This window comes from Carassius auratus, chromosome 26 (genome assembly GCF_003368295.1).
Source record: "Carassius auratus strain Wakin chromosome 26, ASM336829v1, whole genome shotgun sequence".
In the NCBI taxonomy this organism is placed as follows: Eukaryota; Metazoa; Chordata; class Actinopteri; order Cypriniformes; family Cyprinidae; genus Carassius; species Carassius auratus.
The window spans coordinates 8058098-8073106 of NC_039268.1; the positions used below are offsets into that span (position 1 = coordinate 8058098).

At 34.9% G+C, this 15009-nt stretch overlaps 1 protein-coding gene across 3 annotated transcripts in view; it reads left to right on the forward strand.

Moving 5' to 3' along the window:
- LOC113044227 (testican-3-like) overlaps window positions 1–14946 on the forward strand; it is a 33598-nt gene extending 18652 nt beyond the window's left edge. For all 3 annotated transcript variants that reach the window (XM_026204004.1, XM_026204005.1, XM_026204003.1), the window contains 7 exons: window positions 1792–1897; window positions 2055–2154; window positions 8476–8589; window positions 8716–8937; window positions 10104–10166; window positions 11423–11560; window positions 13565–14946. In XM_026204004.1, the coding sequence (XP_026059789.1) occupies window positions 1792–1897; window positions 2055–2154; window positions 8476–8589; window positions 8716–8937; window positions 10104–10166; window positions 11423–11560; window positions 13565–13710 (889 nt within the window). In that variant the 3' untranslated portion in view covers window positions 13711–14946. The remainder of the gene's footprint in view (window positions 1–1791; window positions 1898–2054; window positions 2155–8475; window positions 8590–8715; window positions 8938–10103; window positions 10167–11422; window positions 11561–13564) is intronic.
- Window positions 14947–15009: the final 63 nt, after the last annotated feature.

Below are 15009 nucleotides of genomic sequence, written 5' to 3' on the forward strand. Positions count from 1 at the left end.
GATATTGGAGCATTGGTTCTCAACTTTTTTCTGACTCCAAGGCCCTTTATGGTCCAGAATAATATTCAAAGCAAAGGTCTAGAAAACACACTTTCAAAATTACTTCTGAACAAATTTTCAATTTAAATAATTTTAATCATTCGTCTTGTGGCCCTCTAGTGGGCTGCAGCCCCCTAGTTAACAATACCATCTGTGTTAGAGACCAATTAAATTATTTGACGCATATTCACTTGGAAGAGATTATACACATCCAAGTTGTCTTTAAAAGCATTTTTAGTGCTCAATCAAAAAAAAATAAAAAATTGCTAAATCAAACTGTGTAAAACTGTGTCAAACTGCATTTAATTCTGAATTGGCAAATATTGCTTTGGAATCAAAAATCCCCTCATCCTTAAAACCCATGAACAAAACTTTAAATAAATAAAATAGAATATGAAGATGCTCACTTCAAATGAGAATAAATATGATTTGTGTTGACCAGCATGACCAAACTGTGTTTATGTGAAACACAGATCATTTTGAAACCCAAAATTACCAGCTTTCTGATTCATCCTGTCATATTAATAATGTTTTATACTGTTGGTTCATAATATAAATACATTTAGATTGATGGGGTCGCTGGATGAATCAGAACAAGAGATCATAGGAAGAGGACAGATCAAAACTGGCTGCATTTCTTAAGATCAATATTGTTAAAGGCGCAATATGTAATTTTTTTGCTTTAAAAATAGCCGAAATCACTATATCTATGTTATATATATTATTTAAGTTGTGTACTTACATTATCCCGACAGTTTCCACAAACTTTCAAATCCGGAGAAAATTCTAGTTTAATTAGAAGACACGGCACATTTCTTTATTTCCGTTTTGTCGCCCGTCTATGGCGTCCTATAAACTTTGACCCCTCTAGTTTATCTAACTTCCTGCGGAACCGCCAAATACAAAGGTGAACAGAAGCAACGAGACGAAGAAGAAAAAGTAGTAGCTAGCCTTGATCGAGACTATTATATTTTATATTTATATTGCTTATATTCGTATTTATACCTCAATCAATAACTTAGTTATGGATCATGATTATGCTTTGCCTGCACGTTCTGTGAAACGCAAACGTACGGGTAAAATAATAAATGACCCGAGAAGGTTTTGGGACAAGATAAGAAACAAGACACGAGTAAATATTGGAGTTGCATTTCCAAGATAGGGTTTCGTGACAAGCTGAAACTACAGAGAGATGCCGAACTCGCTTGCATTCTGATAAACAGGTATGCATCCATTCAGCTAACTGTATTTATCCGTATATTTTGTGAAACGATGATGTCTTGTGTAAAACGCAGACGGACTGGCTTTCATGTATAGTATAATGTAAATCTACATTTGTTCTATATCTAGCTGGATAAAGTAGCTTCAAATGCAGTTCACTATCTTGTTCGATATCATAGTATAAACGTAATTATAATTATTAACGAAAGGTGACCGTGTTTTTTTAACATATATTACTACTAGCTAGATGGAATATTGATTTGATAGGGGTCTCATAATTCATATATCTCTCCGTTCAAAAAGACGTGATTGTAAAAAATACTAAGTTAGAATGAGTGAGGAATGATAGGGAGCGACATAGCACGTGTTCCAATGAACAACAACTCCCATGAGCCTACGCTCTTTCCCGATGTCATCAAAGTACATCTTATGTTATTATTTTGATTGAGTGACCCCTGTCGGCCAAAAATCCCATACTGTACGTTTAAGTTCTATTTGTGTTAAAAGAATAATCTCTCTTTGTGTGTGCAGTTTTAAGGACATGAATATGAACTCACAACTTCTGAAATGCAAAAGATGTCCAGTTGTGCACCCTTCACCTGTTTGTGGAACAGATGGACACACTTACTCCACCAAGGTAACACACACACTACCTGTTTGTGAGAACGGTCGCTGTGTGTGTGTATTTCTATGTGTTTACTGTCTGAATTGCTTTTCATCAACCAAGAGATTAGTCCTCGATCAACAATGTACTTTACTTATCTAATCTCAGCTTTTGTGTGTGTGTGTTTTAGTGTAAACTAGAATATCAAGCTTGCATCTCTGGGAAGCAGATTTCTGTGAAGTGTCCAGGACAGTGTCCCTGCCCTTCAGGAAATCCAGCAGAGAAGAGAGGTACACACACTTTGATGCAGTTGACTCATGAGGACTTGCACACAAACACTTCCTTTGTTTTGAAAGGAATATGTGCACTGCATATTGTACCATACACACTGAACATGCATTATGCATTATGAATGTGATAAACATATGGGTCAGTGACAAGTAAGGGTGTCCACAATAAAGAAAATGAAAATGCTTTAAGATTCGATTTTAAATCAAATGTGAAATATCCTTGATATTCTTGGTGGTTTCAAATGGTTTCAAAATCCATTTATGTCAATTTTTAAGAACATTTTTAAATGTCAGGAGATGTAACCATCAAGTAAAAAGCTTTTTTTCCCCATCTTCCCTAAGTTTTTCACATCATAAAATATACACTATGGGGTCAGTAAGGTACATTAAACATATTGAAAGTGACCTAAAAGGCATTTAGATTTTAAATCATAGTAAATAAAAGTATTTTTATTTTTTAATAAAAAAATAAAATGTTCTGTTGAACATTATATTCATCAAAACGCCTGAATAAATGTTTCAATAAACTGTTTTCACAACTAAAAATAATAAAAGCAATTCAGCATATTAGAATGATTTCTGAAAGATCATGTGACACTGAAGGCTGGTGGCTGCTGAAAATTCAACTTTGCCATCATGGGAATAAATAACATTTTATAATATATTCAAACAGAAAAAAAAATTCCTATTTTTACTGTATTTTTTTCATCAGATAAATACTATAAGAGATTTATTGCAAAAACAATCTCTTACTGTCAAGGGTAAAAGCATTCATTCATTCATTCATTTAACAAATATCATATATCTTCATTTATAAACAAAGCGGGCCAGCCGCGGCTAGAGGAGTGGTTATGAAAAAGGCGGAGTTTCTCCACGTCTGGAGAGCTCAGCGTTGCAGATCATTTCCGAAAGCTTACATCTATAACAACAGCATAAAAGACTTTTTAAAATAAGCTGAGCTCAAAACTCCCTTTCATTCATCAGCGAATGTTTGAAATAACTTCGGCCGATCGTTATGCGCATCTCGTCAGTAAAGCCGGTTTTCTTATCAGCGGTAAATTCCCTCAGGTGCATGATTTCACATAGAGCAGCTGTTACTACGCAGAGCCATTGTTAACTGAGAAAATGCGCAAATCCACTTCATTTTCAGTGTTTATTTGGAGCACCCCTAGTATATAAGCAATCCAAAAGACTATACACGCTAAACATTAACGTTACCAAAGTAAACATGATAAATGAAGCCACTTGGAGAAATCAGACGTCAGCTTCTTATTCTCTCTATCACAATCGTGAATTTATTTATTAACTTATATTATCTGTCATAAGTCTTGTCTCGAGAGTTTAGCTCCGAGTAGCCTGTCATAAAATTTTGTTCGGGAGCCTTTATAAAAATAGAGATATTATCATTCATTCTAAATGTGACATATAGGCCACTTTGGCTACAAATAAACAGAAACAGACTCGACTGAATAAACAGGCTATTTTCATAACGCTTAAGCCTTAAAAATAAATAAATAAAATAGAAATAAATGTATTTCTGTGTGACTAATTTTGAGTCCTGATAAATTAATTCATTATGATCAATGTATCACTTATTGTATAGTAAAACTTCAATGCTTTTGAATTGAAATATTTAACAAAGCATGCAAACAAACGGCCACTTTTATCATGTTCGTTTAGTGATCACGCTAGTTCCAGTTTATTTCTTAGTTTTCTGATAACTTCTCTTTGTTGGTGAATGATGAGGTTGTGTGACGTTGCTCCTGAGAGGTGTGTTAAGGGTGTGTTTTATTGAAGCGGAGCGGTGCTTCAGGACCGATAGTGGAAACGCTGCACTATTCTGGCCTCGGTGCTACTGGCCCGAGGCTATTAGTCTGGCCCGTTTTAAGCCCTGGCTCGCACTGGCCCGACAGTGGAAAATTCATCAAAGTTTTCTTTACTTTGCTACCCTCACTTACATAAATAAACGAAAGTGTCGTGTACCCACTAGTAAAAAAAAAAATCTGAAATTATATCTGGTCTCTGAATAATTTTTGGTTTGACTTTATATCCTTCGGTTATTCTCACATTTAATTATGCCTATTAAAATGTATTTTACAAGTTTTTGTTACTTTCTTTGTTCATGTTTTTGCTCTGTGGTTCATCATCTGTAATTTAATAGCATTAGAGCTGCTCAATTGCAGTGGCTTAGTGCTGTAATCACGCACTTTGCTGTAATAATCCACAGAACCACTCGTTATAAATCTGTATATATATAACTGTGATATTTTCACAAATAGAAGTCACATTTGAAGACACATCTGAAACATGCTACGATTTATATTCCAAACCCACTCATATAGTACAGAAACACACAAGCAAGCAAAACACGCGCGATGCATGCATGTATTGTACTGGTGCAGAATGAAAAGGAAGGCAGTACAGCCAAGTGAATTTCACACAGGTTGCTAGATTCACTTTTGTTACAAAGTCATGTATGCCTAAGGTTAAAAATAAATGATGTTTATAGTGAATCCCCCTATAGTGGTATTTTTATGATTTGTTTTAATCCAAATGATGCGTGTGGTAAGAATTGCTCTCTCTCTCTCTCTCTCCCTACCATTAAGTAACTTGTGCATTGTTTTACCTACTTGTTTTTGACATATCTGACCGAACTACAAACTTTCCAGTGATGAAAGGTATATTCACTCAACATTGTGCTCAATCCACTCAGCATGCTTTATCAGCTTGCTCATGTCAGCTATACAGGCGTTAATACTGAATGTTTAACATTATATTCATTGCATACATATACTTTGTAGACATCCTTAATCTCTAATAACTCCATTCTGCTGTCTGTTGATCTGTTTTCTGTTTCTTTGTCTGAATATGGCACATGCTGTGTGGTATCAGCGTTTGGTATCGGGGCATTTTAACGAGTACGAGTCTGATTACAGGAGCTCTGTATCGTCCTGATTTTTATTATTATTATTGTCTGAAAAAATATATATTAGGTCTTGCCAGTCTATAAAAAAAGAAAAGAAAAACGAAAAGATTACAAAATCACACTTCTGTTGTATACTGCATATTTTGTCAAATTTAGTAGAATAAATGTCTTGCCCATATGTACTGTATATTGTACACTGCACACAATATAAAGTACATATATATAGTATATTATAGTAGTATGGAAATATGCTATTATGAATTTCTTTTTCTCCCTTAAGCTCTCATAAATGGTATTGATGAATATCTCATGTCATTACTTGATGAATCAACCAATTATTCTATATCTGAAACCAATCTTTCATCTCTAGAGCTGTGGGAAGGGATATGTGCACTTTAGGGTGGGTACTTGGCATGTTTTCATCTGCAACGAGAGCAGCAAAGAGATTTCAATACACCAGCCTAGTCTTATTTTGTATAGAATCTCAAAGCTACTGAATCCCTTAGGAACTTATTAAATGTTTGCTGTTCCAGATTGGTAGTGTCAGTGTGTGTATGCGTGTACGTGTGAGAAAGACAGCGCAGTAATGTTTGTTTTCATCGTTATCCCAATGAACATAAGTCCTGTCTTCAACTGCTTGGCTTCAGGTCTATAGTGGAATTTCACTGACATTTACCATCAAAAGATTGACAGTGACAACTTAGAGCTGAAAGCAATGCAAACCAAATTTAAGATCATGGAAATGAGGTCACAATAGATTTCTAAAGGGATGAGAAGCATGAATATTGTATTTTCCCAGTTGTCAAATATCAGCAAGATCAAAGCTTTGCATATAGACACTACCATTCAAACGGTGGAAGACAGAATCCTTTTAATTAGTATTAAAGTTAGCCATTTATTGGAAGTTTTCCTCTTTTATCATATTGCTATTGCAGACTTTAATAAAAGCAGTAAGCCACTAAAGGCTGTGCATTACAGTGATTTTTCCCATGCTTAAAATACGATCGCCTCTAACTTCTTGTAAAGTCACTGTAACAAATAGCTTTTTTCTACTTCAATCTGTTTCTCATCTTATTTATGTTTCCACAAGGGTTTAAATTTGTCCGTTGGGTTTTTATTTGTCATCTTGTTGTTTAGCCATCAAGAGACATCAAACCATACTGACTATACTGACATACTAAAAACATCTCATTTTTATACTGTATACATGCAACAACTGATCTTCAGAAGAAAAAAAAAACAGATACAAAATGTCAAAGAAAACACAGCCCGATGTGTCTCTGCTGAACTCTAGAAACATTTCATCATTGCACATAAGAACTGAAAAAGAACAAATCTAAACTTAGAGAACATGAATGTAAGCCCTCGCAGCTGCTTGTGAATGCAAAGCTCCGTCCCTTCCTTCCTTCCAGTGCTGCATCTTATCAACAATCAGCACATGATGCATTAGCTACAAGAATTCAATCAGTTACGCTCATTAATTACATACAACAAAACTAGATTTATCAAATGCCCCAAACCATCCCCAAACACAGACTGTTAAATCTAATGAACTTATCCAAACAAAACGTAGTGGATGCAGAAAATACAAATGCAGAAATTGTTTATACATTGGATTAGTACATATTTCACCAGAAGGCACAGTTATTGCTGATGTTATCCAGTATTGTGGGGTTTATAGCCTGGAGCATCACCAGGCAGAATCTACTGGCTACAGGACAATAATAGCAGGGATTGCTCTCCTCACCCTGAGGGTTTACTGGACTTAAGTACCTTCCTTAAAGGCACAAAGGTGAGCTGTTAGGTGAACATAGTCCCTCTCCGCTTCATGAAAAACAGCAATGAACCTGGGTATTTTATTTATTCCTTATCACTAATCAAGTTTAGCTGTTATCAGTAAAGCTAGAATAGTGTACTTGAAAGTCAAGAAAGCCCAACACTTTTTCAGCAGCCTTGGAAATTTTCCCATTCATTTAAATAGATTAAATGCCTGATATTCCACAGGCATTTAAAAAAAGCCTCTTCACTAAAGTGTTATAAGCCTTGAGTCAAATCAGCAAGCTCAAAGATGAATCACATTTCCTTTTATTCAAAGCTGTACAGCTTATGAAATAGAAAAAAGGGTACAAAACTGCCTGCTTAAATTCTACTCAAGCCATGAAGCAATGCTAATGACTTAAACAGATCAGAAATTATGATAAATTATTTTAATTGACCTCTAAAAGTTTGGAAATGCCCTTGGCATTTTAGACACTTTTTTATAAAAAAAAAAAAAGAACACAGAATAAACAAGATTATTTATTTACAGTCTAAAACGCATCTAAATGTTCTATTTGGTCTGTCGTGTACTAGTCTTTATTGGCAATCAATCAGTGACTCTAAAAAGAACCAATGACCCTTAAAAGAAACCTGGGCCAAGTTCAATGTGATAGCAGGCTTCACACCTGCCAAAGTGGCATGATGACTGTGACATGTATAAAAAAAGACACTGTTTTGAGCACTATACATGTATAGATAATTAGATATTAAGTCACTGAGTATAATCATAAAAATACTCATTCTTTTTCAGGATGATCTATAATATGCTATAATGTAAAATCCAAATAAGTTTTACGGATCATTATTGTAAAGGGCTTGAAAAATTATTTTTCATGCCTGCTCAATGAACCATAAACAATTATTGCACAGGCACCAGTGGAACAGTCCTTAAGACTCTTACGGTTTACAGGCAATAGGCAATGAAGGTCACAGATGCAATAACTTAGGACAGGAGAGAAACCTTTCTACTGACTCTGAAAAACAGCAGAAGAATGTCCTGATCACATTGTGTGAAGAGGTCATAGTCCTGAGGCTTGAGGATGGCAGATAATGTAAGACACTTAAGACAGAAGTGCTACAAATATTTTAAAGTGTTAGAAATTAGCTTGAAATAAAAGCAGTTGAAAATGAGAGGATGTTTATTTGTATTACTTTGTTGGTGCTTAGGTTTATTTAAGTTGATTTATTATATTATTTATATTTTATAAATATATATATATATATTATATTATATAAATTATTATAATCAAATTGAAACCTGATTAAAAATGCTAAAAACCACATAAAATAAAAATATTTATTTTCTTCTTCTAAATAACTATTGTATTTATTGTAGAACATACCGGTCATGAATTTTCTATAATCACAAAAGATTATGGTTAGTGTAATCTTTCACAGGAAATTCTGCAACTAAACAGTCTTTTTAAAATGAATTTGCACTGATTAGTGACTGCTACAGGAACACACGTCATTGCTTAACCTGACAGCCTCTAAACATTATTCCAAAAAAAAAGATTTCTCTTTGAAAAAAAGTGCGATTTTTTTATTTTGAACCTGTTCTGTGTTTTTCTGTGTAGGATGTGGTAATGCAGAGATGATTGAAGTGGTCAGCAGATTACGAGAGTGGATCACAGTTCTTCACGAGAGTGGCAATCCCAGCAAGAAATACAAGTTTCAGAAGCCAGAAAAGAGTAAGCAAATGCACACATACACACACACATCTGAACTGCTAATATTATTGCTGACCTAATAACCATGATAATGAAATCAATGTCAAATTAAAGATCTCTCTGCGACCTCTCTGTATGTCTTTGTAGAGGTTGACATGAGTAAGGTTCCCCTCTGTAAGGACTCTCTGGGCTGGATGTTCTCCAGACTGGACACAAACTTTGACCTTCAGCTCGAACAATCAGAGCTGTCCAGCCTGAGCTCAGAGAAGAGTGATGTGTGCACTAAAGCCTTCCTCAGGTCATGTGACACAGACAGAGACAGGCTTGTTTCCAGCCAGGAGTGGTGTTCTTGCTTTCAGAGATATCAAGGTAAACTTCAGTCCAATTCATAATTGTTTCTCAGGCTGACATCGGTAAAAATCCATCTGCATGGCTCTTCAATTGTAAAATATTTATGCGTTCAAATGAAGATAAATTCATGGTGGAGGTGCGAGTTTCTGATTCTCACATGATCAATTACATTGCTTGGACAATTAAAACGTTTATATTTAATTAATAGGAAAATGGTTTTCTGTTACGTTTTATCTCAAAATGAGGGATGTCTTTTTTTAAATGTGAAAATTAGCAACAAATGAATGCATCCTCTAATTACCATAAGGTAAACATTTGACTCAGCTACTTGGTTTATATATTTAATGTACATAATTGTATATAATACGTATTTTAAAGTTATATTGCATACCAGTTGCTGCCATGACAATGGCCCATTTCAAATGATTAGATAAAACATCGTTCTTGTAAATAATTTCCAGCATTTCAGTAATGAAGGTGTCTGTCTTCAAGATAAAGAACTACTTTCTCACAGCCAAACTCCAAGGTGTATTCATATACTGTAGTACTAGCTAAGAAACCTTCACACCAGCACATTAACTAATAGGACTAAATACATTAAAGTTACAAAACAGTTGCATAAGGCTTAATAAACCCTAACAGGGAGATCAGGACCTTGACGTGAACGGACATGAAAGAAGTCAAAGCTCAAATATAGTTTAGCAGTATTAAGCAAAAATATTTTTAGCAGTCAATGCCATAATTTACCAATGTGAATTATGTATTCCAGAGTATATAGATTGTTGAATAAGATTAACATTAGTTAATTTGTTCTGAACTACCACTATTTTTAAACAAAATGTCAAATTAATTGATCTTAATGTTAATTTATAAATATACAATAGTTCATACATGTAAGGTAGGTTCATAATGCAAGTTAAAATTAATAAATAATGTTAAAATAGTATTATTATCATATAGAACCTTATTGTAAAGTGTTATAGTCTACTGTACAAAGCACGCACATCCTGGTGTCTAAATTCAGGAAGAAAATTAGGACGTTACAACCGAAAGACGTTCTAGAAATTATGCAGCATTGTGGGATAATCTAGTTCTGAGATATTTAAATACTAAATGATATGTAGTTAAAATCTCTCTATCAGAGGAATCTTTCTCACTGTTGATCTGAAATCAATGTGTTTCAGAGGCTCCCTGCCAGTCAGAGATCACCATCATCCACAAACAGCAAGCTGGGAAGAAATTACTGGGTAAGTTCATTCTCTTGTGTGTTTGGTCTATACATGTAATTTTCTCAAGGACAAAGTGGTCCTTGTTTGTAATGCAAGATCACGTTTAATGGAGTTATCCTTGTCCCAGTTCCAAAATCTGCCAGCAGCTATCTAAAATCAAAGTAAATCCATCTTAATCGAAGTACAATTCTTTTAAAAACACACTTAACACTTGTTCAAATGTTTGGGGTCAGTAAAACTATATATATATACTTTTATTCACCAAGGATGCATTAAATTCATTAAATCATAAGTGACTTTTTACATTTATTTTCCATTTTAAAGGCTGTTAATTCAAACTTCATATATTTTGAAAAGAATCCTGGAGAGAAAAAAATCCACAAAAATAAGCAGCACACCTGTTTTTAACATTTCTAAAGAATCTTACAGTATAGCACTGAAGACTTGAGTAATGGCGGCTGAAAAGTTCAGCTTTGTCATCATAGGAATACATTTAATTTGAAAATATATCAAAACAGAAAATAGTTTTAAACTGTAAAAAATATTTAACATTGTAACTGTTTTTACTGTATTTTGATGAAATAAATACAGCCTTGGTGAGCATAAGAGACAAAAAAATCTGTTATGTTATTCAAACATCCTAAATCATAATACTTGGTAAACCTCAGCTATAAACACCAGACTTGCAATGTTACCAGTATTTTCCCCCAGCATTTCCCACCATGTTAGAAAGCAGTAGCATTTAATAACCATCTCAATGTCATCGCAACCTAAACACAGTTTCAGTACAACCAAGGTATCAACCAGAGGGAAGCCAACAATAAATCTATTAAAGCTAGAAATCACTCAGAGTTTCTTTCCCTCACTCTGAAGGTCGTGTGTTTAATTTGAACAGGGGAATGAGATGAGGGGAAATTGGACATGAAAAGAAGGATATTTTTAACTGCTGTTTCTCCCCTGAGTGGAACGCACAGTGACGGCTCTATGCCTTCCGGCACTGAATTATAAAAAGACAAAAAAAGAGAGAAAGAGAGAAAAAAAACTTGACTATAGTGATTCAGTAGAAAGAATCTGTGAAGTTGAAATGCAATGAATGTGCGTGAGAGACACAGAGAGCAAGCTCTCGGAGGTGACAGTTATGTTCTTTGACATTGAATATATCATCTCCATATCCATGTGAGCGTGGCTGTGAAACACACTCGGTGGCGGTGTATAATCTGGCCTGTGATGTAATGTTTCCTGACATTAGGACTGACGCTAATATGTGTGTGTAGGTCCGTACATCCCCTCCTGTGATGAGGATGGCTTCTACAGGCCTCACCAGTGTCATGGCAGCAGTGGTCAGTGCTGGTGTGTGGACCGCTATGGAAATGAGATGGCTGGGTCTCATACCCACGGCCCTGCTGACTGTGGTAAGAGGGACTGCATCATTTGACACTTCAGATATTTTTGAAAAAAAGTCAAATAAGTATTGCTTTTAATCTGTACAATGTATGGAATCAATGACTTTTAGGCTGATGTGATAACTGATCATTTTACATTTAGCATTTTAATCCTTCCAACTGGAACGGCAAGTTAATTAGCTGATAGATTATAAAGGTCATACAAATTGATCTCAATTCAAAACAAAAAAACATTATACAATCTGGAGTATACAAAACAAGTAGTGTAAATTTATAGTACTGCAGGAATCTTGACCATCAGAATATAGCAAGTGTTTGTGAAATAATCACTTCAGTTAGTTATTGAGTCCAATAAAGAGTTGTGCCACAGCTCACTGTTTTTAACATGACACATTTTTTAAGTGTTGTTCATGGCGTGAGATGCTGAAAAAACAAAAAAATCTATCTTGTGTGAAAGTGTTTTTGAATAAAATGAGCCCAAACAGTGCATGATGCTTAAAATTCATCTACAATACACTGTGCATGAGAACACTTTTTAATGCGTGAGTCTGAAGGGGTCTTGTGTTCACATTCCAGAAAAGTTCAAAAGAAAATATGCAACCAAATATACTGTAACAAATGACTGGTTAAATTATTATTAAACCATTTGACATTAATACTATACTAACATTCAAAGATTGGGGTTAGTAAGATTTTTAAGATGTTTATGAATAAATAAAACTTATGTTCACCAGCCAATAAAACCATAATATTGTGAAACAGTTTAATTGAAATTGTAATAATTTGATAAATTGATAAATTGATAAATTGAGTTTTGCAGCCATTACTCCATTCCTCAATGTTAGTGATCCTTTAGAAATCATTTTATGTGACCCTGGACCACAAAACCAGGTATATTTGTAGCAATAGCCAACAACACACTGTCTGTCTCTTTATGCTTTATAAAGTCTTTATAAATTATGCTTTTTTTCTCTCTCTTATGCCAAAAAAGATTAGGACATCAAGTAAAGATGATGATCATTGTTTCATGATACACTAGTATTAATGTATATAAAAAAAATCAGTCAGGCAAAAAATCTGTAAATATATCAAAACTTAATTTTTGATTTGTAATATGCATCATCAAGAACTTCATTTGGACAGCTTTAAAGGTTTTTTTCTCAATATTTAGATATATTTTTGGCACCCTCAGATTCCAGATTTTCAAATAGTTGTATCTCTGCCAAATATTGTCCTATCCTAACAAACCATAAAGGGAAGTCGTGGCCTAATGGTTAGAGGGTTGGACTCCCAATCGAAGGGTTGTGAGTTCTAGTCTTGGGCCGGACGGAATTGTGGGTGGGGGGAGTGCATGAACAGCTCTCTCTCCACCTTCAATACTACGACTTAGGTGCCCTTGAGCAAGGCATTGAACCCCCAACTGCACCCCGGGCGCCGCAGCATAAATGGCTGCCCACTGCTCCGGGTGTGTGCTCACAGTGTGTGTGTGTTCACTGCTCTGTGTGTGTGCATTTCGGATGGGTTAAATGCAGAGCACAAATTCTGAGTATGGGTCACCATACTTGTCTGAATGTCACTTCACTCTTAAATAGAAAGCATATTTATTCAGATTTTCATACAACATATACATTTGTAAAAAGAAAAGATGTTAGGTTTTGATTTTGTGGTCCAGGGTCACATATTCTGATTTGGTTGATGTTGAAAACACTACTTTCTTCTTAATATTTTTGTGGAAACAGGATACATGATACACGTGCTACATATTTTTCAAGACTCTTTGATGAACAGAAAATGCAAAGCAATGCCATTAATTTAAAATCGAAATCTTTTTTGTAACATTATTCTTCTATTCATTAAACGTTTTATTAGTTAAATGCATCCTTTCTGAATAAAAATATTTCATCTAAAAAAATAAAAAATCTTAAGCATTCCAAAACCTTCAACTCAAGAAAAGTGTGTCATTTTAACAGCTAGAAGTCAGGAACTGAAAACAGCTACTGTTTTTCCTTGCAGCCGTGGAGTCTTCTGGAGATTTCGGCAGCGGTGACTCTCTGCTCTCAGACGATGAAGATGGTGATGTTGTAAATGATGAAGAGGAGATGGGAGATGATGATGATGAATATGAACAGATTGATGATGAGTATGGGTACCTATCATAATCCGTTTTCCGCTCTTTTTTTCAATTATTTTAAAACATTTTAAAACAAGGAACCAAATAAATGACAGACTTTCATTTGGCCTTAAAGCACGTTTCTAGCTGATCTCGGCAGAGTGCAGGACTAACATTACTAAAGGGTTCATCTACCCCTGTGCCGTATAATATTTGTACAAAATTAATAACCACATTTCATTTGTATTACTTTTCTTATATTCATCCAAAGTTAAAACATATATGGACAGACTTTGCAGGTTTGAAGAGAAATTATTGAGGGTTCAATGTTTGCACTTATAAACATGGCACACAAATACATGCCAACACACCTGACATGTCATGATTTCATGAGCAATTCGCTCTGTAACTCTGCACCTGACAGGATGTGATTTCACATCATGCCATGAGGAGCTAACATCCATATTCATACATCTCATAAAGGTTCACCATAAATCACATACCTACATTGACATTTTTTTTCATCAGCAGAATGAATACTTAAACTTATGGAGAAAAAAAATCTATCAAAATGTATTCAATGTTTGATATGTAAATGTGGACATTTTAGAGGAAATGAAATTAAGACCCGGCCTAGAGTGACCGCACAATAAAATCCATGTGACTGCAGTCGGTGTTGGAAGAAAACAGAGTCATGCTATTTACAGAGGCTTAAACACACACACATACTCACACACACTTATCTTGTAAACACAATGGCAGTCCTTGGGCATGAGGTGCCTTTGATGCAACATGGAGGAGCGGTTGAAAAGGTCTGGGGATAAAGAAAGCAGAAGATATTCAGTGTTAGAATATAGAACTTGACTGCCGTATGAATCTAAAAAAGAGAGGTTTTGCGTCACATTCTCTGTTGTTTTGGTCTATGGGAGAAAGTGAAAATTAGTTAGTTTCGATATGTTACTGTAGACGACAAATCATACGATAGATGCTGCTGCTGTCACTTATTCTTCTCTTCCCTCTCAGTGCTTCTGCATTTTCTGTCTGATCTGTTTTCATGATGTGCATATGAAAATATAAATTTCCTTCTATGGACTTTGTGGTGTTTTCTATGGGGGAAAAAAAGTTTGGTCTAATGAGTTTGATAATCCATTTCCGAGGTCAAAGGAACCACCTTTATCAGTGTTGTCCAGCTGTTGTTATAGAGAGAACACATTTTGGTTTGTTTGTTTTTTACAGTATACATACAGTATCATTTGCTCAAATAAAGTTACACAGACCAAAACAAGAGTTTTTGTACAGTAATTCTGTGCGTGTGTGTGTGTGTGTGTGTGTGTGTGTGCGTGCGCAA